Here is a 25,550-nt window from a genome sequence, read left to right as displayed (position 1 = left end):
AAACACTGGATCTGTTACTATCTCAGTCATCCAGTCAGTAATTACAGGACTCTGTTTATCTCTGCCTTGCCTCACTGGAGCTACAAATGGATGGAAACGTTTGTTGCCAGAGATCAAATATACCCAGCCAGCATGGTGTCTGCTTAAAGAGTGATGTGCTGAATTTCTGCAGCTGCTGTCCTTAAAATGCAACCTGATCGCTATGGAAGCCAGACGTACTGACAAATACAGAAATAATTATCATCTATGTTGAACATACATGTCAAATATTAACATTCTTTTGGCAACAGTGCCCTCAAACAAGCTTTTCCACCAACAGGGCCACAGATAACGTCAGAGAGCTGCCATATTCTGTGTGAGTGTCTCTCCTGAGGTCATTCCCTACAGCATCTATCAGGTTAAAGTCTGAGCCTTCACATTGTCCTCGAGGACACTTTGATACACCAAACAGCAAATAGCCTCAAAATCACAATGCTCCCTCTGATATAGTTGACTGTTAGGATGATTTTTTCCTGTTGGTATTTAGCTGGTGACCTTTTTACACTACACATTGTGCTGAATATTCTCCCCAGGTAATTTAACCATGATCCATCCAACTATCCACTGTGATTTTCAAATGCTAGACTCAAAAATAAAAGATGTAAACCAGCTCCAGAGACTCCTTTAAGCACTCAGCTGTTGCTCCGTGCTTCCTCTTTAACTCACTGTGTAATTTAGTGCCGGTGTTGGAGTCGCCACAGCAGTAAATCATCGCCACGTGCAACGATCAGTTTCACAGATGACTTTCTAACCCGTTCCAGTGTTGTCCAATTCAGCTGTTTTTGATGGTAAGTCTCCTGTGGTAGCAAGGCTCTCATCACCAGATTCATCTCAAAATGTTTTGGTTTTTTTGAAAAATAGAGTTGCTCTAACTTACACGTCCAATCTGCTTAAAATGTTTGGATTTGTTTGAATGAATGTCATTAGCCTGGAGGTTCACATACTTTTCCCAATACAATGATTTATGTGCTATCAGGGGAATATATTCTAAGTGTTCATGCCTGTAAATCAGCTCTGACCTTATTTTAAGATTACAAATTACTTTCTTTCTTGCCACTGTATTAGTGGATCAGCCTCAGCAACAAAACTACTCACAGATGAAGTGGGTATCAAGCAGTCAGTCAACAGTCAGTTATTAAAGGAAAAATGTGCTATATGAACAACTTTGACAAGAATTAAACTGTCACTTGGTCAGAGCATCTCTAAAGCAGCAGGTCTTGCCAAGTGTTTCCAGCAGTTAGTTTCTACCAAAAGTTGTCCAAGGAAGCAACCAGTGAACCAGTGACAGTGTTATGGGCCCCAGAGGCTAATAGATGTATGTAGGGAGTGAAAGCTGACCTGTGTGGTCTAATTCCACAACACAGCTACTGCAGCTCAAACTGCTGAAAAAAACTTAATCGAACGAACCAAGTTTCTTTTACATAATGTGGATGACCAGATGTGTGCACGTCCTTTACCTGCAGAAAGGATGGGAACAGAATGCATTATAGGAAGAAGGAAAGCCAAGAGAGGTTGTGAAGCGTGATGTTCTGTTGGGAAATTTTGCATTCATGTGGAAGTTACTTTGACACATACAATCTACCTAAACATTATGACACTATGTACTCCCCTTTATGGCAGCAGTACTCTCTGATGGCCTCTTTTATCAGGATAATGCTCCTTGCCACACTGCAAACATTGTTCAGGAATGGTTAGAAGAACATGACCAAGAGCTCAAAGTGTTCAAATGGCCTCCAAATTCCCCAGATCTCAATCTGATTGTACATCTGGGTAATGTGCTGGAAAAAACAGTTCCATCCATGAAGGCTCCAGCTCACCATTTCAGGGACTTAAAGGATCTGCTCCCAACATCTTAGTACTTGATACCATAGGACACCTTCAGAAGTCTGGAGAGTCCAGGCCTCAGTGGGTCAGAGATGTTTTGGAGGTGGGTTTAATGTTATGGTGGATTGGTGTATATTTATATCTGTAAAGCACAAAATCACAAATTTACATCAAAAAATCTCATTTGATGAATTTCTTTTCTCTAATCTTTGCTTTTTTATGCACAATATTGCATCAAATATTACGGAAATTCATGAAGCAAACAACCACTCCTTTAAAAAATAAAAGCTACACATCAGAATATTTCAGAGTTTTTTTCAGCTCCGAGGAAACATCCTCAACATTTTCTGTCCAGCGCTTGAACCCACCCACCTCTCACCCCACTGTACTTTGCTGCGCTTAACAAGAACTGACAAGGAATTTTCCGGCCTCTGCTATAACTGGGTCCTATGGGTGAGCGGCTGTGAATGAGGAAAGTTTTCTAATCTGTGCCCGAATTAACCTCCTACTTCCTGATTATTCAGTGTCCCCATCCCAAAATATGCACAGCACAGGGGCGGTACATGTTCTCTTTGACTCTTTATGAAACGCTGGATGAACAGATGGGTCACACCGTGGAAAGACAGGCATCCGTAATGACAGAAACAAGGTGAGCTCCTCTCGCTGTCGTTTGCTCATGAGAGTCAAACACACCCCTTTCTGTCTCTTTCATTACTCATAGTCTCTACTTCATCACCTCAGTTTCTGTAAACTATTTCTGGTTCTTCCAGTCTGCATGCCCCCACAGCCCTTTTCACATCACTAGCCCTGAAAAAACAAACAGTCTTCTTGGTAACAGTTTTTCTATCCTCGCCAGAAGGTTAAATCAGGTTCTCCCAGATGTTGCAAAGCAAGTTTTTGGCTTCTACCTCTGAAAGACAGAAAACCAGACCAGCCAGGGATACGCTGGAAGTAGAATTAGATGTCAAAGAAGGACAGATGTCTGTTTTAATGTCTACATTAAATATTTCAGACACATTTATGTGTGTGTGTGTCTGTGTGTGTTCAATGATTCATCTTCTTTTTCCACAAGAAGAGGGACACATTTCTGGATTTTCTGACTGTCGTTATGGATGAGAAGTGGCTGCATTGGTAGGGAGTGTGTCTTAATATAGATATATTTCTTGGGAGACCCAAAGACATTTTGTTGAAAGGCAATGAAACAAGAAAAGACAATAGCCGTGGGGTTTCAATCATTTAGTTCAGAGAGTTCAGATTTCTCCCAGCACGAGAGCGAATATCCTATAACACACAAGGACTGTAATACAAATAGATCTAAACTGAGGTGGTTTATAGCAGAAACTGCAAATGAATCCTGAAAAAATGGCAACCACAACTGTACAAACACTCGCTCATGAGTCTGCTGGGAGACTCAGGCTGAGGTGAGCGTTCCTCGAAATTCAGCCTTCAGGAATCATCCACGCAGCAGATTCATAGCAGATATAACCCCACATGTTTGTTCAGGTGTTCAGGCATGTGCCCCCGAGATTTCAGCAAAGTCACGTGAGGGAAGGGAGGATGTGGGCGTGTCGGGGTTGAATTTCTGAGAAGTGGGGATACTGTGGAAATCGCAAGAAGAACCCCAAATGGCTGTGTAGCTGCCAGAGGGTAACCGACATGTGAACACACACATGCTGAGTCAGTTGCAACATCTGCAGTCGTGACATTGTGTTGTGATTAAGTATGCATGAAAAAGTTGGCAAACACAACAAACAGACAAGTCATTTAGAAAGAGTTGTGGATACGTAGCTGAAATAGCTTTCTAAAAGTAATACATTCAACCCAGGTTTATTTCTATGGTGCCCAAATCCAGAGTGCAAAAAGTCAACTCATAGCACATCCAATATTATGGAGAGAATCCCAACAAATTCAATGATTAGCGTTGAGCAAGCTCTTTGGAAACAGTGAGAACTGTAGCAAAACCAGGCTCAGGGAAGGCGGCCATCTGCCTTGACCAGTTGGGATGAGGATAAAGGACAGAGACAAAAGAAGAGCAGTAAAAAAAGAAAAAAGAAAACAATAAATGTGTAAAAGAAGTAATAAACATTTGAAAAAGTGGGCCTGAAGTATTAAATTGGGGAAAAAGCTGGGATAGCTGGTAAATGACTGAAATAATTAGCTGAACTGAATAGTGGCATGGCTAAAACTAAGTCGAAACAAAACAACGTAAGCTAAAAAATACTGGATAGATGGTTGAAATAGCAAAGAGAACTAAAATAACTGAAACTATGGACAGCTTAATGGCTTAAGTAAAATGATATACTGAATGGTGACTTATCCAAAACTAGCTATGGGTAAAACAAAAACATTAGCTAAAAAAAATACTGAACAAATGCTTGAAATAGCAAAGAAAGAGTGAGCTGAAATGAATATAAAAGCTGAAGTAAAATGATAAATTTAAATTGATTAGTCAGTTAAATATAGTCAGAGTTAAGGAAATTAGCTTGATGGAAAGAGAAAACTGGAAAACCAGGTTCAGGGAGGGCAGTCATCTGCCTCGACCAGTTGGGGTGAGGGTAAAGGGAAGAGAGAAAAGAAGAAAAGCAAAAAAAAAAAAAAAAAAAAACCCAGACAAGAAACACAAAAGAAAACAATAAATGTATAAAAGAAGTACAGAAACATTGCAAAAAGTGGGCTTGAAGTATTAAATTGTGAAAAAGCTGGGATAACTGGTAAATGATTGAAATAATTAGCTTATCAAAACGATGCCACAGCGAATGAGTGCCACAATCAAAGGTAAAGGCAGTCCAACAAAATATTAGTGTGTGCGACTTCTGTTTTGGACAGACAGTGCATAAACAAGACTAACATGTGGACATGACCTGCTCTCACGAGGCCATCTAGTGGACAAATGCAGCAAGTACAAGCGTGTTGAAGTGCATTTTGGACTGAACACAGCGAAGACCACAGATTTATTATGAGATGCCTTTATTGTACTTTTTGGAATCCAGTGACACCGACACGAGAAAATGGTCCTATCCCTCCCTCCCTTTACATACACAACCTGAGAGGGAGGGGCTGCAGGGTGGGATGTACCGTGATCCCGCTTGTAGTCTTAAATTAAATACAGAGATAATAGTGAAGACACATCCAGGTGCATTTCCACAGACACGCACGACATGCATTCAAAAAGGGACTTCAACAAACGCAGTGACTCCTGGTTCACATGTACGCTTTGTCTTAAAGTAAAAGACAACAAAATTAATACCACTTAAAAAACAGCTGTTTTTATGGCCCACGATCAGTCTATAATAATTCAGGCTCTGTCAATTTTCCACTTACAGGAGAAAACGAAAAAGGCAAAGAGACACACTACTATTCATACTGGGGAAATGGTTTAAATATGAAAGTGGATGGGTCATAGCTTTTATATTTTAGTTGTTTTTTTTAATTGATTTTTACTTAATGGTATACTTTAATGAGAATACAACTGTCTCACTAAAAATCAGCTCATCTAGGTAAAACTAGGCCTCTCCACTGACTGACCCTCTGCTGTATCTAAGTAAAATATATAAAGTCCAGTCAAGGGCTCAGTGGGCCGTTGGTCCAATCAGAACTGGTTCACTTCAGTCCTCCTCGCTGCCACTGGCCGAACGCTCCTGAAACAAACAAAAAGGAACAAAGATTTACTTTTGCTTGCTAATACGAGTACTTAGAGACCACACGGGTGGGGTGTCAATGAAAAGAACTACAACATTAAATATTACGATCTAATAATCCCAACTGTAAGTCATATGTAAATGCTACCAAGTCTGACATAGTATGATTGCTTTTGTCATGATTTATGTCTCAGGCATGAGATCAAATTTGAACAAAATTTGTGTAAAAAGGCTGTATGTCTAAAAGGGGCCAAGTTATTTTTATCATCACCACAGACAAGAAAGTGCAAATGTCTTTCCTCATCTTATAGTACTCATACTTTCTATCTAGATGAATACTGGTTCAATATTTATCCACCGTTTGGAACATTCTTTTGGGGGGGGGGGGACACAAAAAACAGGGTTATACCTAATGATCATTTTTATTATCAATTAATCCGGCATTTTAAAACTATATTTCATCAATAAAATTCACAGTGAAGTCTAAGATCATGATAAAGCTCCTGTTTTCTCAGTTCAATACATAAAGCCAGCCATTTCACAGTAGCTGAAAACGGAGACAAGCAGCAAATGGATAACCAGAGAATGCTGAGATATTCTACTAGTCATCCCTTTAAAACACACTCCAAAAGTTACTGAATGATCGCCTGTTAGAGCTGTACGAGCTCCTCTTTGTTTCAACAAATTGGAACAATCGCTGTGTTGACAAGTTGCAGTTTACTTCCATATATGTCCAGATTTCAACTTTTGAATATAAAACTCCATTACTGCATCCTTTTGTCCTATTAAGGCCCCTACACACTGCGATTTTCAGCCGTCCCAGACCAAAGATAACAATCGTGAGAGAAACGTGGTGATATCTTTGGTCTTGGCTCTAAATCGGTGTTCTACATCACACTGTGAGACAAGTTCAAGGACGGCTGTTGTCATGGTTTTGCCACAAAAGACGAGCTGCGATAAAATTCTGACAGTGTCAGAAATTTGGGGTGATCATCTCAGTGTGAATGCTGCTGCGACCTACGACAACTAACCAATAGAAATGCAGTATGAAATGACGTTAAACCCAAACAGATGATTTGCGGCAACAATAGCAAAATGCATCAAAACAAGTATGTGGGATTTAAACAAAGAAGACAGCCTAGTAGAGTTGTGGCAGCAGGAGCATTGTCTTTTTGACGTGTCCTCCAGCTCCCACCACAACCAGACAAAAAACAATGAAGCATGGAAGGATATAGCGGCAGAATTGTAGCTGCCAGGTTAATAATAATAATAATAATAATAATAATAATAATAATAATAATAATAATAATAATAATAATAATAAATTTTATTTATAAGCACCTTTCTTGACACCCAAGGTCACTTTACAAAAAAACAAATACAGCAGAACAGATAAGAACCATACAAAAGGATAAAAAAAAAAAAAAACATATATGAAGAAAGAGGCAGTTAGAGAGAATAAATAAATAGTCTTGAATAGATGAGTTTTCAGTTTGGATTTGAAAAGAGGCAGAGAGTCAATACTTCGAATGTCCAGTGGGAGTGAGTTCCAGAGTTTGGGAGCAGAGCGGTTAGTAACCTAACATTAGCGGCTAGCAAACACACACACACCCACACACATAGTGGCCACAGCACTTAGTTCCTGTTTCGCTAGTTTGTGATTGTAGGTGCTCCATTTATACTTCGGTTGTTTATTTTTCATGGATGGACGGTGCACGCTTATGACGCTTATTCTTGCACATTCACGTTGACTCACGTACATCGTAAGCTGAGGCTCAGCTGCCTTTTCATCGTGCAATCTGCACAGAGCAAACTTCACGTCGCGCCGAAAGACTATTAGATTCATGTTGTACAGCGTAGCAAGCCGTGGCTTTATAAGATAAGGCTTTTAGACATCTGTGTGACATACTGTCCTAATTAGCCAATGAATTTGTAAGTTATGGCTAAAAACGTCTGTTGGCAGGTGACCTTGACCATCAGACTTCAAGGTGTTTGGAAGAGAGATGCAGATACGAACAACCAAAAAAAGTCATCTGGTGCAGAGGCATAAAAAAACCCGTTTGTACATGTATGACGTAGGGCTGCATTAAAAGAACAGTATGTTGAACATTGTTGGAAAAATTAAGGATAATGTAGGTGCAAAATTCAACTATATAACATTTGTGTTGTCCTTTTTAGATGTTTTAAAACAGTAATGTCACACAGCTTTAAAATGCCTCCGATGCATCTTGTGCCTGATTCTTCTCACCTCTTCCTGTTCCTCCTCGCTGTCGTCGTCGCTCACCACGGGTTTAGCTCGGGCGCCGCGGCCCCTTCGTCGCTGTCCTTTGCCTCCTCGCTCTCCCTTCTCTTTCCGGCTCAGTTTAATCTTCACCTTCACTGAACGAGCTGGTGGGAATTGAAAAGATGACAATCAACTTAATGTTAGAGCGCCCATCACTGCAGATACCGTTAAAGCTTCAGCAAGTTCCTGATACTCACATTCAGACTCTGAACCTTCATCGACCTCCTCCTCCTCTTCCTCGCTCTCCTCTCCCTCGCTTTCGTCGTCCTTCTCGATCTTCTGCCTCACGCTGGTGAAGACGGACTGGAGCACAATGGAATCCTCGTAGATCTGAAAGGTTTACACAAACAGAGTTAGAGAGAGATTTAAGACAGAGAATAAATAAAAGTTAATTTGAACAAATGCCAAATATATTAAACCCTGGTGAGCTTCTGTCTTCACTCACCAGAGATCCCTCCAGGTTAAAAGTCTGGGCATTCTGACACAGCAGCATCACGTCCTTCTCCAGGTCGTTGAGGCTGCGATACTTGTGGCTGCGGATCCTCTCCTGATGGGTTGGACAGAAAAAACAAAGAAGTCAGACGTGAAGCTGGCAAAAATTTCAATAAAAATCCACGTGGAAAGCGATGAGGTTGCTTTCTGTCACCTTGATCTTCCTGAAGTCCACTGGTTTGCGGATGAGCTCGTAGTACTCTGGCAGCTCTTTGCGAGAGGGGAGCTGGATGAAGACCTCACTCAGCTGTCGGCCATTACTGCAGAGACAAAAACACAGTTATATGTACAGTTTCCGGCTCGTCTACTGATAATATGCTTGCAGAGATACTGTCGCCTCCTCACCCATCCTTATATTTGATGACAGCGTCGACGATCTTCTTCATCTTCTTGGTGAGAGACGGAGGGTTGGGGGAGAGCTTCTCTGCAGGAGGGCGACCACGCTTCTTGGCTTTCTTTACCTCCTCGTCCTTGTCTCGACCGCGGCCGCTGCTGGAGCTTGGCGTGGCCGGGCCGCCGTCGTGGTCACGGTCTCTCTTGCGCTTTCTGGTGGTCTTTTTGTGGCGTACTTCCTCTTCGATGTCCTCTAGATTTCCTTCTTCTATGGCCTGTGGTGACAACGAACACCGTAAAAAAACCCAACTCATTTTCCATTGATTTTACAAAGTCACACTTTGATGAAGCTTCAGTAGCTGTACATCATCCCACCTTCAGCCACTGTTTCTCCGTGAGAGAGTCGCTGTAGTCCACCTCCTTGCGCTGGCGGGATCCTCGGCCAAACATCTTCTCCTCCTCCTCTTCGCAGGTTAACCTCTCAACCTCGGCGTCGTCTTTTAAGATCCAGCCTGGCAGATCGTCCTCCTCCATGAGGCGAGGTTTCCTCTTAGGGTTGCGGGCTTCCTCGCGGCGTCTGTCTAGATCCATGCGCTGGTATAAAAACAACGCAGTGGTGAGTTAGTGGAGTCGGATTCTAAAAACATCAAGTACAGGGGGGGTCCTTGACTTACGTTGGAGTTACGTTCCTACAGATTCCTGTAAGTCGATTTTTGCCGCAAGTCGGAATTCCGAAGAAAATGTAAACAAAGCTGTTACATGCATCACGACATTGATCAGTTCTTCATAAAAGACATGAATACCACTGATTTTCATGCATGCGAGTCATTTTACAAGATGATAACAGAATATGCTGGACTGTTTTTACACCTCGATCTAGTAATGTCGATGTTCGTTTATGTTTCACCCTGTTCGGAACGTTTTTATTAAATCTAATTTCACTTCCATGGTGTGTTGCCCTTAAGGCAGAATTATCGATGTACTTTTAGTTTGAGAAAGCCTTTATTTTGCAGTTGTCTGTTGACAGTTGTCACTTTCTGTCCGCTAATTGATGTTTAGCTTTACACATGTATGTGCTTTTCTGGATGCAAGGCTCTCTACTTTGTAAACACCACAGAGGCAATGTCCTAAGTAATTAACTTCATTTTTGGACTCACTGGTTAAGTTAAAAGGATTTATTTACATGTATTTATGTTGTTTTATTCTATTTTTGTTGCAGTTTTCACTCTGTCTGTAATGCGGATCAAGAGCCACAGTAAAGAAGTTAAGTTTGCTAAGACTCACGATTCATTTTGCAAGCATGAGTTTAACTAGTTGGATAGCTGCAGCTTTCACCATCACCATTTTCTTTGCCATCAGAAGAGTCTGACATATGCCTGCGAGCCATAATGGAGGGCAAAAAGTTAGCGAATGTAGCACAATTCAAGGTGGTGCACAACCAGAGAATGTAAACAAAGCCGTCTTATGGTGCCACAAGACGACGTATTTGCGCCACTCGCCAACTAGTTCCACGTAACCAGTTCCGCCGTCGTAAACCGAGGACCCCCTGAATCTACTAGCTGCTATGGACTAACCATAAACTGTTCAAACTCCTCTTCACTTCTGGCAATCATCTGATTGACAGTCTCATCATCGGGCACTTCGTCTTCCTCCTGCATATGAATGAAAAAAGGTGAATGAGAAGAGGCTGACTGCAGATTTATGTGGCACCTCAGAGCCAAGTCTCTGAAATAATGCCTCTCAAGTGTACAAAAAGACATCAAGTGATTTAATGCATACTACTGTCTGTCCTAATAAGCATTGTGACTGTAAGCAGCATCTGCATTCCACTAACTAAAAAGATAACCTTAAAAAAGGTAAATAAAGCAAAGAATATATTTTGCAGGACAAAAGTTAAAAGCAGAAGGAGAGGAAAAAAAGGAGCAGGAATAAAAGGCATAAAAAGGGAAAAGCTTTCATGTGAGTGTGAAAGATAAAGTATCATATTAACCATCAAAGGTTTGTGCAGAAGCAGAAATACATAAAGGAGAAAAGGAGAAGTCTGGATTGATGAAAGCTCACAAATCCTGAGAAAAGAGGGAAATAAGGGAAGGAGACAGAGGGGGAGAAAAAAAAGGAGAGAATGAAGAGGTGGGGCAGCGCACAGGCGGATGTGGGTGGGTGGGCGATGTGGGAACAGGTTCAGATCACACCCACCCACGCCCCCCTAGTGCGGCAGCCTCCTCGAGCCCCGACCTCGTCCTGCTCCTCGTGCTCCAGAATGGCCTGTAAGAAGGCCCGGCGCTCAAAGCCTGAGGACTTCTGGTCGAACATGCCGGCCTGGATGACCTTCTGGTCCACGTTCAGCTTGTACTTGGCCGCTGCCAGGATCTTTTCCTCCACGCTGTTGACGGTGCACAGGCGGAGCACGCGCACCTCGTTTTGCTGACCGATACGGTGGGCTCTGTCCTGGGCCTGCAAGTCCTGCACGAGTGTTCACAGATGATTAGCTCAGGTGGAAATATACTGACGATGGAAAATGTATGCAGAGAGTGAAGGCTTCATCTCCCGACAGTCCTTGCACACACACAGTACCTGATGAGGATTCCAGTCACTGTCAAAAATGATGACAGTGTCAGCAGACTGCAGGTTCAGGCCCAGACCTCCAGCCCTGGTACTGAGCAGGAACACAAAGTACTCAGAGGCTGGGTCATTGAATGTCTTCAGCAGCATGCCACGATCCTCTGCTTTGGTGGTTCCTATGGAAAGAGATTATGTGTGTAAGTGTTAATAGTAAATCCCAATTGTTCCATATAATCAGCTGACATTACAGGCTACTCAAGTGTTTCTATTTATTGCTTTGAAACTGTGCAGGAAGTTTCTGAAAGCTTTAAGACACAAAACCTTTGCTGAAGAATGGCCATTATCTATTACAGGGGGTCCTTGACTTACGTCAGAGTTACGTTCCTACAGATTCCTGTAAGTCGATTTTTGCCGCAAGTCGGAATTCCGAAGAAAATGAAAACAAAGCGTTACGTGCATCACGTTATGATCAGCTCTTCGAAAAAGTCATGCATCACAATAACTTTCATGTAGGAGTCATTTTACAAAAAGATAACAGAATATTGTAATGGACTGATATTGTTGTTGATGTTTAAGTTTCAATGTTTATTGTTCAGTTCCAGATTTACCTAATGTCAGTGAAGGTGTCATGTTTAGTTAGCTCACCTCTGATTGGCGGAGAGTCAGCAGTAGTGTGTGTGCTGAGCAAGAGAGCTGGGAACAGCGGCTAATTCTGGAGCTAAGTTATCGGGTTTTTATAGTTATTCTGGCGTTGGCTACGGCCCACAGTAGCCTGTGAAGGTTCAAAAAACGACCAGAGAACCAGATAAAGTCTCACTCATTCATCACAGAGGGTCACTACAATGTGTTGACCTGTTTTTAAAACTTTACCGATATTCGTATGTGTTTGGCCCTGTTCCAAGCGTTTTATTCTATCTAATTTCACCTTCATGGAGATGGTTTTCCTTTTCTTCGAAGCACTGCCATCAGAAGAGTCTCACGTACACTTGGGAGCCATAATGAAGGGCAAAAAGTTAGCGACTGTAGCACAATTCAAGGTGGTATACAAGCGGCGAATGTAAACAAAGCCGTCTTATAATGTCGCGTGACGACGTAATCATCCGTTCCGCTCGTCAATTAGTTCCACATAACCAGTTACAACGTCACGCCATACGTTACACTGAAAACCGGCCCATAACCAGTTCCGACGTAACAACGAAACGCCGTAGGTCGCTGATGTCGTAAACTGAGGACCTCCTGTAATCTACAAGTCAACAGCAAAGACATTAGTTTGATAGAGGTTTGATTTGTGACAAGTGGCTAACAGCCAATGTTAGCCTATTCAGAGGTTCAGAGGCGTCTCACCATCCAGACGCAGGTACTTGAAGTTGCGGTAAGCGAAGTAGTCCTCCATGATGGTCATGAGGGAGGTCATCTGACAGAAGAGCAGCACTTTGTGGTCGGTGGCCCTCAGCTTGGGCAGGATACGATCCAGCAGCTCAAACTTTCCAGAGGAGCGGTACAGGTCAGGGCTGCAGAGGAAAAAAGGGACAATATGAAGAGGAATGATCCACTTTGAAACATATATCCACACAATACACACATGTGCAAGAGAATAAAGATTTGAAGTTCACATACCCGGACACGATTCCACCAGAATATCCAAGATGCTCAGAGAAAGACTCCTGTAAATCAAACAAGGAAAGATTTTGATTAGTTTTTGCCACCTGCTTTTTATTTAACTCTTCTATTCATCGTGTTTAAAGTGGCAGAGTTTGGGCTTGGTACCTCAATGTGCTGGAACATGTAGGGGTGGTTGCAAATCTTCCTCAACTGCATGATAGTGTTCATCAGGGTCTTCGTGCCACCTTTACCCTGGAAAATTTACAAGAAGAACAAACAAACAGAATAATCACCTTGTGGCAGGCATTATTTTTAAACCTTAAAGTAACATTTATTGTGCTATACTATAATGTCCAAAAAATACAGTTTTACTGCTGTCATTTGAAGGCTTCATCTTCTTACCTTCTTGTCTTTTTCTGACCCATCTGTGAGTAAGACTCCCTTGGCCTGCATGTGTCTGTACAAAACCCTCTGGAGAGCAGACATGTCGCACTTGATCACGTACTCCACCTAGAAAAACAGCAATAAGGGAAGAGCTCAGAAGTGCCGCCAAATTATTTAAAAACACAATATGTCGATACATAGTTCCAATGAGCAACTGATGTGTGAATTAACTAGTTAGTTAAAGGTAATGATAATACAGTGGAAAGAAATAGCTCAATGTAATGTAAACCTGTTGAAATTATTACAAAAAAAGAAGAAAAATGCTGCTGAAGTAGCTAAAATCAATGGAAATATGGTTTAAATTACTTTTTAAAATGGCTAAGAGTTAGGTAACAGTCATGAAAAAAACTTTAAAATAGCTAAAAGTGATAAAATTCAGCTGCAATAGTTGCATTTGTTAGTTAAAAATAAAGAGAAATCATTAGAAATAGTCAGAAAAGAATAAAAATTAATATCATATATTTTAAAATAATGTATTAACCATTGAAACACTTGTAATTTTGGATAAATGGTTAATGCTCATCTTCTGCCAGTCCAAGTGGCAACAGTGTGAATGCAATTTTGATCTAACCAACTTAAACAGTGAGAATTCAATGGTGTGGAATAAAAGAAAAGATCCAACTTTAAAATTTTTTTTTTTTTTAATGTAATCAAGGACTGTGTGGTTCCACAAAACAAACAAGGTTTGAACACAGATTTAGAGTGATAAAATTCATGCAGGAGCAAATCATACAGTAATGTTGAAAGTAGCCTGACCTTCTCTGGCAGCTGGGCCTCGACTTCTTTCTTGAGTCGGCGCAGCAAGAAAGGTCGGAGCACTTTGTGTAAACGTCGAATGATCAGGATGGTCTCTTCTTCGTTCAGGTCAACCTTGAGGTAAAAGAAAAGCAAACGTTTATTTTTAAAATACTACCTGGTATGTTAAAATGCTTAAAAGCTACATCAAACCAAACCGTAACTCACCTTCTCTCCAGTCATGGCGAAGGGAGCGTTGAACCACTGTTCGAAGGTGCTGCAGCTCTTGAAAATGGTGGGCAGCAGGAAGTTGAGCAGGGCCCAGAGCTCAGGCAGCTTGTTCTGCAGCGGAGTTCCTGTGAGCAGCAAACGCCGTGGGGCCAAGTAGTGTGTGTTCAAGACCTGAGTGAGCTTACAGTGATGGTTCTTCATACGATGACCTTCGTCCACGATCATGTACTTCCAGCGGAGCTTTGGGAGGAAGACATTGTATATTTAGAGCGAATCTATCACTAATGATTAAACATTTAATGCATTTTGGATGGTGGAGAGTTTCTTTACCTTTGCTAGCACTTGCTTGTCTTTAATAATGTACTCGTACGTGGTAAGCAGCACGTTGAACTTGCCGCTACGCAAGATTGGAACGAATGAACGGCGAGCAGCTGGAGACCCCTGAAAGTGAACATAAACAATTTCTATTTATTTTTAACAGAACTAAATAGTTTAAGCACAAGAATTAAAAAGAATTGGCCTTGGTTTAAACTATGTTTGTCACGACAGCAGCATGATGTGACTATAGCACTGACACAATATTAGAAAAAAAAAGGTGCCACAGACCTTGTAGGAGACCTTCACGACTGATGGCGCCCACTTATCAAACTCGTACACCCAGTTTGATAAAGTTCTGAAAACAAAAGACACAACTTTAATTATTCTACTCCACAACAGCTCTGTGTACGTGCATTTTTTGTTTATTTGTAACTGAGAAATAAGGAGGGACTTACGAGAGAGGTACAATGATGAGGAAGGGCCCGTTGAGGCGCTTGAACTCCATGAGGTAAGTAATAAGGGCGATGGTCTGGATTGTTTTTCCCAGACCCATCTCATCAGCCAAGATGCCGTTCAAGTTGTTGTTGTAAAGTGACACCAGCCATTCCAGACCTTTGATCTGAGCGGTGAACAGGTAAAGTTAGCTTCGGTTTACTCTCATTTAAACCATGTAGTTAGATTCCATTACATGAGGGAGCAACACTAATTCCCATTCAAGAACATTCAACTCTGATCCTGGTTACCTGGTATTGCTTGAGCTGCCCATTGACCAGCAGTGAGGACTGTTTATCCACTTTCTCAGTGACCGCGTGAGCCACAGCGTAGTAGGACTGCAGGCCTCGGTTGAAGCTTGCATTGCCGTACTCGTCGTCTACATCCTGCTTGGCGTGTCTGATGGAGGCAGGAGGGGAGACAAAATACAGTCAGATGTTTGTGGACGAAGGAAAGAAAACAAGATCCAAAGATAAATCACTTGCAGGAATGTATCTTTCTATGACCAAATCTGTGACCTAACTAACTGATTACACATCAAGGACGATATTGAAGCTGATGATAACACGGTTATCTTACTCAATGATGTGCCGGACATCCACTTCTGACACGTCTTCACTGTCAGGGTCAGGAATCTTCTTCTTCTCCTCTGTCGGGGCTGCAGAGTGCTGAGGGTGCTCCTCTTCCTCCTCCTGACAAAAGAAAACACAAATGGAGCCAACTGTGCAACATGGAGTCAAAATGATCACAGCGATATATCATAATGTTTGAAAGCAGTTATGTACCTCCTCCTCCTCCTCTTCATCTGAACCACTATCTTCACTGTCTGAGCGTGGTGCCACTTCGTATCTGCAGAGGAACAATGTGTTATTGACAAGGTTAGAAACAACTAGAGATGCAAAGATGCTGCTGGAGGACAACTATAATGTTATTAAAACATTGCCTTGACGTTATGACATATAATGCTCCATGATGTATTTTAACTTTCAACCTTTAATCCAGGATACTTGCTTTTAGAATTACAATCAGAAAATGTTTTAATGACAAAGCTAACATGTCAAACCCTTGTTTTTTTTGGTGAAACTGAAGTGTTGCATTCTACATTAACTACAGAAGGTCCTCGATTTACGACGTCCTCGACTTACGGTGTTTCGTCAGTATGCCGGAACAGATTCAGTGGAACTAACTGGCGAGCGTAGCCGACGAATACGTCGTCACGTGGCGAGCGGATGAATATCCTATGTACAGTAGTGACGTGGCGCTATAAGACGGCTTTGTTTACATTTGCCGCCACGTTGGATTATGCTACATTCGCTAACTTCATTATGGCTTCCAAGCGTAAGTCAGAGTTACAGTTTAATTTTTCGCTGGTATTTTCCTACCAAGTTGTGTTTCAGTGTGAGCTAATGACTGTTTTCATTACTGTAGCTGTACAAATACTGTAAATTCACCGGAGTTCCGACTTAGGGCAAAAATCAACTTACGTCACACCACAGGAACGGAACTCTGACATAAGTCGAGGACCCCCTGTACTCCCCTTGTAAAAGTCACTCGCTTTATATGCACAATACGCAGACATGACACCTACCCTGGATTCATTTCAAGCCAGGTCTCCAGCTGGCCAGCCTTCGGTGCATCAACGCCCGTCAGGATCTTTCCGCTGTCCACATGGATGACCTTAACTGGTAGGTCACTCATTTGACTTGTCTCATCTAGAGGCTGAAAGGAGAAAGCAGAAAATAACATTGTAAAATAGTCAAGTCAAAAAGTCACAACGCCTTATTGGAGGCCATCCTTCAACGTTATGTTCTTCTTTTAAACTCACCTCTCCATCAGGTCCAAGACCAGGAGCACCACCCTCTGGAGCCTCGGGCTTCTGGACGCATAAACAATTTAAGTCAGTGTGACAAGAAAAGGTAAAATGTAAAAAGAGACACATTACATTTACCCTCAGTTAATACTTACCTTCTTTTTCTTCTTCTTCTTCTTCTCTTTGAGGGCTTGAGCGGCTTTGTGAGCACGCACCAACTCAGTGAGGTTGGCCACGTACTCGTCTGTCTGCTGTAGCAGGTAGGCCAGACGCTTGTCTTTCTTCTGGTCAATAAGTTTACGGTACCCTTCTTCATCTTCAGCCTGGGAACAAATTCACAGAGAGGTCAGATCCTTGTGCTGGACAAAACAGACAGCTAATATCCACCGAATGGCAGATACAGACTCATGATGTGTCTCACCATCAGCCTCCGCATTCTCTCCTTTTCAATGCGCTCATTCTCTTTCTTCTGCTCGCGCTCGGTGTTGGCATGATAAGTGGCGACAGCTTTGGTGGCCTTCTGGATCTTCGCTGTGATCGAGCGGTGGTACTCCTTAAAGTCCTTGGCGTGCTGCAGGATGCTATTGAGGTATTCCTGTCAAAAAAGCGAACATAAAGCTGTTGGCAAATTTTGTAGATAACTTTAATTTGCACTTCTTTTGTCAACTGTTAACATTATCACTGTTACAAAACAGTATTCTGCTGCAACTTAAATCATAAAACAAATAGTGACACCAAAAATAGGACTTGGGCATTATTAACTACAAGAAAACGACACAAAACAAGTAATTTAATGCATTTACCCTGAAATACACCCACCACAGTCTATCCACATCTGTCTTTTACCACTACATACCTGGTGTTTCTGGCGGCGTTTACGCTCTTGTTCGATCTTCTGCTGCTTCTCGAGCTTCTCAGTGATACGAGCTTCACGTAAAGACTGGCGTTTGCTGCGCTTGTAGGCTTTAGCGTTGAGGGCAGTTTCCAAAGCAGTATCACGACGCATGCAGACCACCACCTCCTGACGCAGCTGTGAGCACACAAAACATTGACACTGTAAGTATTCCACTGGGGAAAATAATGACGACTTGCCAGTGAACGGTGAATAAATAAGCATTTGGGATTATGAATATTTCTTGCAGATAATTTCATTTACCTGTCTCTGGAAGTTAAGCAGCCTCAGGGCTTTGAGCTCGATGGTGGCTTTGGTGCGCAGGTCACCAGCTAGGGAGCCAGGCAGGTTCTCCAGCTCCTGTATACGGTGAGCAATACGAGCCTGTAGCCTGAAAATAAATAGAGCAAAAAATTAGGACATAGATGAAATATTCAACCCAATGTTTTCTCCGATTCTGGCTTCATAGCAGGAACTTATACAGTGGTCCCTCGTCTATCGCTGGGGTTACATTCCAGATTCCCCTGCGATAGGCGAAAATCCTCGATGTAGTGACCATATTTATTTTACTATTTATATATATTTTAAGGATTTATAAACCCTCCCCACACTCTTGTAAATGCATTTTATTTCGATTTAATGTTCTTTTATTGTTTTATTATTTTACATATTTTTTTATATTGTTTACATTTTTAAGGCTAGAATATGCTTATTTTACCGCTAAAATAATTAAAATAATATATAAAAATACCTATATAACGTAAAATCCCGCAATATAGCGAAAAATCCGTGATACCAAATACAATTTAAAAATCCGTGAGACTGCGAAAAGTGAACCGCAATACGGCGAGGGACCACTGTTTTACAAACCAAATCAATTTGTTATTGCTAAATTTCCTTCCAAAAGTTGGAGTGAAACACTTTTGTTTTCTTTTTAACATGCATATGATTTATCTGAGAGTGTTAATCTAATAGTACAACTATAAAAGTGCAACTTCGTGGTCAACAGCAGCTTCTACAGTAATCGCTACAAAAGATAAACAGCCGTGGAATGGAAATTTTGGACAAGATTCAAACTTTGATGAATACTCTTCATCAACCAATAAATTATTTACCCACATTGACCTTTAATTAATTTCACACTAAAATTAAATCAGCTTTTATGGGCTCAAATATATAATCATGAAGGATAACCAAAGCGCCCTTTAATTATATTAAGTGGCTTTTAAAATGGAATCCTCTTCATGTTTGGCATTGCTACAAATTATTTATATAAAGACTCTGACGGTCATTACTCATTAGCTTAAAATGTATAAATGTTGTGGTGCTATGCAACAGAGAAAAACATTTAATAACATATTAACATAACAGAGCTTTATTCAAATAAGGAACCAGATTGTGTCCTTACAACTCTGTGCTATATCGTAACTTAAGAAGAAATATTTGGTGTATGATTGATCATTCGTCTCCCTTTCTCACCTGTGCTCTCTCTCCTGGAGGATCTCCACTGGGTCCAGCCCGCGGGGTTTCTGGATGGGGGTGATGCGGTTTTGTTTCTGGTGTAGCATCATGGGAGGGGGCTGTGCAGGTTGCCCCGGGGACTGTGTCTGAGGGGGCATTACTGGGGAGGCAGCGGGAGGCACGGAGGGGGGAGCAGGAGAGGGTCTGCCAGTAGGCTGAGGTGGAATCAGTTTCTGAGGAGGGTTGGAAGGGGCAGCAGCATTCACCATTGGTCCTAGAAGAGATGAATTTAGAAGAGATTTTTTTATTTGGTAGATTTTACTGGTGACAGAATTGGGCATATACATAAAAATACAAAGGGTGGAAGTTAGTGTGAAGACCAAGTTTACCTTCAGGCCATGGCTTAGGGGGTCCATTGGTAGGCTGGCCTTGCATACCTGGGGGAACACCTGCTGGTCCAGGAGGCGCCATATTGGGACCTACCATACCTAAAACAAAACAAAAATTACAGATTAATATTGAAAAAATGCAATTTTTAAATACAATTTCTAATTATTGAACAACTAAAAGACAATATCATGTTCAGTCACTAGTAGGGGTGGGGGAAATTCCCGATTCCTAGATGCCTCGCGATTCGGACGTGGACGAACCTGAATCGATTCACAAACGTCCAAACTTTGATTATTTAAATCTGTTAATTAAAGTAACACAGAAGGTTCTAAATAATATGAAATTAAGAAGTGCGGTACACATCATCTTCGGGACGCTTTGGGATGCGCACCTGGAGTGGACACGTTGACACATGCACAGAGGAAAACAAACATGGCTGACCGCCACCTACCTCGCTGTGAGATCTAAACAGCTTCTTCTAATTTAAAAGCAGACGTGTGGAAACACTTCGGCTTCTACAACGTCGACGGCGGAAGCGAACGAGACAAGAGCCATGTTATATGTAAGCTGTGCTGCGCTAAAATAAAATACTTTGGCAACACAACAAACATGAGAAGCCATGCAACTCGATTCCACCTGGCGGAGGAGTCGAGGAGACGGCAGACTGTTGCTGCTGTGGCTACTAGCGCCGCTACCGAGCCAGAGAACAATCGAATTCAACTCTTGTTTCTTATTACAAATGCACTTTTTTAAAAATTGCAAGTGATGATTGCTTATTCAGTGAAACAAAAAGAAATGTGTTACGAAAAAGTGCATCAACATACATAAATAAAAGATGCATCAATAATCATTTTAAAATCAAATCATAGCCTCTGAATTGTAATCGATCTCTGTTAAGCTGTCAAATATTCTGCCCTCTTGCATAAAGTTAAGACTATGTTAGGAGCCTCATTACAAAAATACCCTGATTAGTCTTCCTTAACTCACCGTGTGGTCTATTGTAGTTGGCCTGAGCAGGTCCTGGCCCAGCACCCGGCCCACCTCCAGGCCCTGTAGAGGGTGGCATATTAGGCATCGGCTGCGGCTGCATCCCTGGCATGGGCCTCTTCCCCTGCACAGCCATTTGCAGGTGCTCTGGTAGGGGCTGACTGCGTGCCAGCATCTTGTAGGCCATAATCTGGGCCCTGAGTTGGTGCAGCTGGTTCTGGTTAAAAGGAGTGGGTCCACCTGCGCCGCCGGGTCCGGCTCCTGCACCAGGGGGTCCACCCGGGCCCTGTGGACCACCACGGTTGGGCTGACCCATACCTTGGTTAGGGTCCCCACTGCCCTCCATAGGGCCCGACCCAGGGCCAGAAGGACCTCCGGGCATCATGGGACCAGATGGAGGGCCGTTGGCGGGAACTGGGCTGGGTGCATGTTCTGAACCTCCCAATGGAGAGGGGTAACCTGGGGACAGAACAGAGGCATGATGGTTATGATCAAACATGATTCAGGCACTGTGTGGAGATAGTTTTAAACTAAGCCAACACCAAATAGAAGTTCAGTCACAGGCGGTTTAGGTTACACATCCATAAGGGTCACAAGATACGCTTTACATCTCCCTTTCTAAGTCTCATTTTACAGCTCCCACGTACCTCCCTCTAGTCATATCCTCTTTTACTGTCTGACTGTGTTGTTGTGTGGATGCAGCTGTCTTTGTTGTTATCTGAAAGGGGAAGTCCCTGAGCCCCGCCCACTGCTGCTGAACGAACAGCAACACAAGAGGAGAAACCGGCTGGATGAGTTCACACAGACACACAGCATCTGACCGAATTAACCGTTCCTCCTGCATGTAGCTCGTCGAGGATAAGAATCCTTCAATCCACTCTTTCTTCACCCAATGTGTGTGAACTATGTGCACAATCCAGGTTACCTGACAAGCAGCAGACTACTACCACCACTCATATATTTACAGGAATATACAGCATTTACTCAGGTTTCATCTTTTCAGTGTGAACCTGTGACACAGTCTAAATGTTTGCCAAAGAATTAGACTGTATTTGTGGGTGGATGGAGGTGTATGTGGATCCAGGAGAAGATATAAGGATGCATTCTTCATAGGAATGGCCCAGTATTGCCATAAAAATATAATGTCGGTCAATATCGTTATAAATATTTTTTTGCCTATCATGAAAACCGATAAAATAATGCTGGGATTTCGCCTGTATTTACCGGACTCATAAAGGGAGGGACGGAGGGAGAGTGTGAACTGTTGTTTGAGACAATTTTTTAAAAAAGGCAAAAATATGGCTTTTCTAAAACTTAACTTGAAGTAGTTTTCTCATTTTGCACAGACAATGTTTACATTTTAAAGCCTTGTTGCATTTGAGAATGCATCCAATAAAATTAGGCATGATGTGTTAATTCCACAACAGGAGATATGTGATGTCACCTACAATTAGTCAAATAGTCAAACAGCCCACACATATCGGTATCGACTGATATCGGAATCAGAAATTGAGAGTTGGACAATATCGGCATATCAGTTGTTGGCAAAAAAGCCAATATCGGACATCCCTAATTCATAAATAAGTCAAGAAATGCATTTAAATTAAATAATATTACATGTAAGGTGAATTGCGTTTCTTTTAGTGCTATGTGACAAATAAATAACTAATAATCACTGCACCAAAAAAAGAAGCAAAAAGTCCACTTCATGCAGTAAAGTTCAGAGTCTCTCTGTCTCTCCTCATCACTGAAGACTTGGGCCAGCGTTTTGCTTGCAAGCCCATCGCAAAAATATCAGACATCAGAATGAAATCTAGGACCAAGTACAACTTTAAAATCATAGTTTCTGAATGTTTAGAGTTTTAAGAATGAAGTGTAGCATTCTTGTTACGCTTCATTGAAACATTTCTCAGTTTCAGTTCATTATGAAACTTCGGCAGAGAAAATGAGATAATGAAAAACCCTGCAGCCAATGTAAAATACAATTGTGGGTGACGTGTTACCTTGGGAATGTTGGTCCATTGGGCTTGGAGGTGGTCCCATCCCACTGTGTCCTCCCGGTCTCATGCCCATACCCTTCATCTGGCCATAGCGAGGGTCATCAGGCATTCCCTTCTCGTGCATGGCTTCCATGGGCTGCATGAAGCATACAGAACAATGAAGAATAAGACAACTATGAAGAGACTATCTTAGTTTGTAGGCTTGAAATGTGAAAGACGTAAACTCCAGGGGGTGCATTTTGATCAGGACTGTCAATAACAGATACAAAACAAATCCGAAGACAAGACAGAACCGGTGAAAAGTTAGTTGTTACTGAATAATCAGTCAAAGTCTGTTGGACAAAGAGTAAACAAAGGAATAAAACTGGTTTTGTACTTTGTGCATCTGGTGCATGTTGTCCTGAGGATATCCTGAGGGTCCCTGTGGTGGGTGGGGGTGTCCCGATCCTGGAGGTCCTGGACTTGGACCCATCATGCTGTGGGCCGAGCCCGGCGAGGGACCCGGACTTGGTCCCATCATACCTCCTGGAGATGGCCCTGGGCCTGGGGAGGGACCGGGCCGAGGTGTCCCTCCCATCGGGGGATCAGGAGTGGACATCTCTCAGGGGAAACTGGGAATGTGTGGCAGCAGCAAGTACCCCTATAGAGAGATAAAGTAAGACAATGATCAGAACATATGTGCATGGTTCTTCATTTACCCTGGTTTTTCCCACATAGATGAAGTGCCTCCTAAAGGAGATTTTAGACAAGCTCAGAGGAAAATAATCAATGCATCGTAGTCAAAATTGTGGGGGTGAAAAGGAATCAGTATTATTCATAAAATGTATTTTGTGCTATTAAATAGTCAGAAATAACAGGAAAATGCATATATTTTTGTCAAAGTTGGTAGCACAGACTCATTCCATTATTGGATGTGGAAAATCATCACTTAAAGGACCAATCTGAGTACAGAAAAACTCCCATTTAAAGAAATATTTTGCCTTTAGAACAGCAGTTGAAGTCCAAATTCAATATTTTAGAAATGCACCAACTTGCAGAATAACAGTAGAGAAAGTTTATGAATTCCAGAAAACAATTCAAATGTAAAATGTACACTTCCACAAATTAAATATGACAAATTTACAATAACATGACAGAGTCAAGAAGGAAATAACAATGTTAGAGCACAGAATCTAATTATGTTTTGCCTTTTTTTGCTTGATGAGGAAGTTCAATGTTTTACTGATCATCAGAATTGTTCCAGCCGTATTTTAGATGACAGTCATACATATTCAATAACATATAATTAAGAGTTTCTCTAAAAGTGGACCCTGAAAGCAGCTTTGCATGACATCTACAGACAATTGTGGATGTTAAATAATTATTTCAGGAAAGCGATGCTGCCTTTGTGTCTGTCAGATTCTATTGTTTGGTGCGTTGCAAAGTTACCACACAATTAAATAAATTAAATACACAAGAGGAAACACCTCTAAATCACATCTGATTGACACATAATAATTTTTTTCTTATGCTGTTGCAGGATTTAAATGTCCAAACATGAAACCAAGGTTATTCAAACTGTGACAGATGGTTGCTGAAAGTAGCTGGAACACTCTCATAACTTACACATATGCATATCTGATTTGTACAATCAACCAAATCACCGAAAGGATGTTAACTGTATCTAGAAAAGTTTCACAAAGACCATGAGTTGCCAAGAAGTGATCTTAACTGTCACTTCACAGGACAAAATTATGATCAAAAAACCTCTGTAGATGAGGCCTTATTCAACCACACACAACCCTGTCTGTACACCAACAGCAGTCTATTATTATTACATTTGCGAGAGAACATCTGCACAAAGCAAAAACTTTTCCAGTCCAGTTCTTACAATGTTTACATTTTTAAGGCAGTAACAATTAGGTTAGCTATTATTAGCATCCGGAGCTTTGCTAACGCTAGCAGGGCCTAGCCGGATTTTCTACTTTACGCTACTCTGTGTCAATAAAAGCCGTCATTTCAACTTCCCCTTTCTCGTGATATAACACAAGTTTGCTGGTGTTCACTTGACAGCCGGTTCAGTCGCAAAATGACACTAAAATGAAGGCGAAAGCCACAAAGAACACGAACCCGACTCTGTCTCTTGTGCTAACTAAAAGCCCGAACTAACACAACAACATAACGACGGCGGCTAGCGGGCTAACTAGCTAGTCGGGTTAGCATAGCCGGCCATGCTCTCCCAGGCCAATTAGAGAGAAAAAATCGCTGTTGTGCGAGATGTTTCGGGAGATGCGGCGACATGTGAAAGGTCAGAACATCCCACATCGCCGGAGTTGATTGATCCAACGCGCCTCCCGTACCCTTGGCTCAGTGCTGCGCTCTTAGCACATTTCCAAAACCAATTTTCATTCATTGCACACTGTCGCGCCACAGCAGCGCTACTGTAATGTCGGTCTCTTTTTTTTCCCTCTCTTAACAAAAAAAGCCCATATAAAAGCAGATCTATCCTCCGACGGCGGCGCAAAACACACACAAAACCCTCCTCATCCAACAGCTAAATGATCGTGGACTTACACGAGCGGCGAAAGTTGATGTTTGGACGCTCACCGGTTGCAACGTCTCTCGGTTTTTCCTCCTAGCCCAGAAACAAAGAGCGACCTACCCTAGTCGTTTTTTTCCTTCACCCCCCTCTCTCGGCAGATTGTATCGCAGGGACCGGCCTGTGCGGCTCCGCAGCGCCCCCTTCCACCGCCTCGCTTCCCGCAAGCACAGCTTAGGCTTTACAGGCAGGAATGAAAGGACGAGACGCCGGCGTGGGGGATGGGAGCTCCGGTTAGACACGATATTGTGGAAGAAATCATAAGAAATATGATTTTAAACTGCGCGGATATCGACGTGGAAATGCTAAAACACTGCCATACGTGCAGATAGACTCAATTAACCAGGCCGAGGCACCCATGGGCGGAGATTCTGTGTGAACATCAAGAGGAACTGGGTGTCCTCCCTCGGGAAATTTTGAGCGTAAAATCCTGAATTC

The 25,550-nt window shown here is 42.1% G+C and overlaps 1 protein-coding gene across 2 annotated transcripts; it reads right to left on the bottom strand.

Moving 5' to 3' along the window:
- Window positions 1-4,813: 4,813 nt before the first annotated feature.
- Window positions 4,814-25,243, bottom strand: smarca4a (SWI/SNF related, matrix associated, actin dependent regulator of chromatin, subfamily a, member 4a). Of its 2 annotated transcripts, none has more exons than XM_023266943.3 (34): window positions 25,088-25,243; window positions 22,911-23,174; window positions 22,538-22,670; window positions 20,535-20,993; window positions 19,547-19,645; window positions 19,176-19,431; window positions 17,961-18,087; window positions 17,661-17,834; window positions 17,226-17,399; window positions 16,960-17,127; window positions 16,820-16,870; window positions 16,583-16,713; window positions 15,780-15,843; window positions 15,574-15,686; window positions 15,246-15,393; window positions 14,958-15,121; window positions 14,791-14,857; window positions 14,515-14,625; window positions 14,182-14,424; window positions 13,975-14,088; window positions 13,177-13,284; window positions 12,940-13,026; window positions 12,790-12,836; window positions 12,517-12,683; window positions 11,185-11,348; window positions 10,807-11,073; window positions 10,185-10,262; window positions 8,986-9,204; window positions 8,623-8,885; window positions 8,432-8,537; window positions 8,231-8,332; window positions 7,983-8,115; window positions 7,750-7,889; window positions 4,814-5,501 (listed from the first exon to the last, which is right to left on the bottom strand). In XM_023266943.3, exons 2-34 carry the CDS (start codon window positions 23,130-23,132, stop codon window positions 5,469-5,471), a joined length of 4,932 nt encoding a protein of 1,643 aa, XP_023122711.1. In that variant the 5' UTR covers window positions 23,133-23,174; window positions 25,088-25,243; the 3' UTR covers window positions 4,814-5,468. The 2 variants fall into 2 exon arrangements, with proteins under 2 accessions (XP_023122711.1, XP_023122713.1); XM_023266945.3 differs by having other exon boundaries at window positions 10,846-11,073.
- Between the last annotated feature and the right edge of the window lie 307 nt (window positions 25,244-25,550).

Source organism: Amphiprion ocellaris, chromosome 19, assembly GCF_022539595.1.
Source record: "Amphiprion ocellaris isolate individual 3 ecotype Okinawa chromosome 19, ASM2253959v1, whole genome shotgun sequence".
Taxonomy (NCBI): Eukaryota; Metazoa; Chordata; class Actinopteri; family Pomacentridae; genus Amphiprion; species Amphiprion ocellaris.
This window is presented reverse-complemented; position numbering and strand designations above follow the sequence as displayed.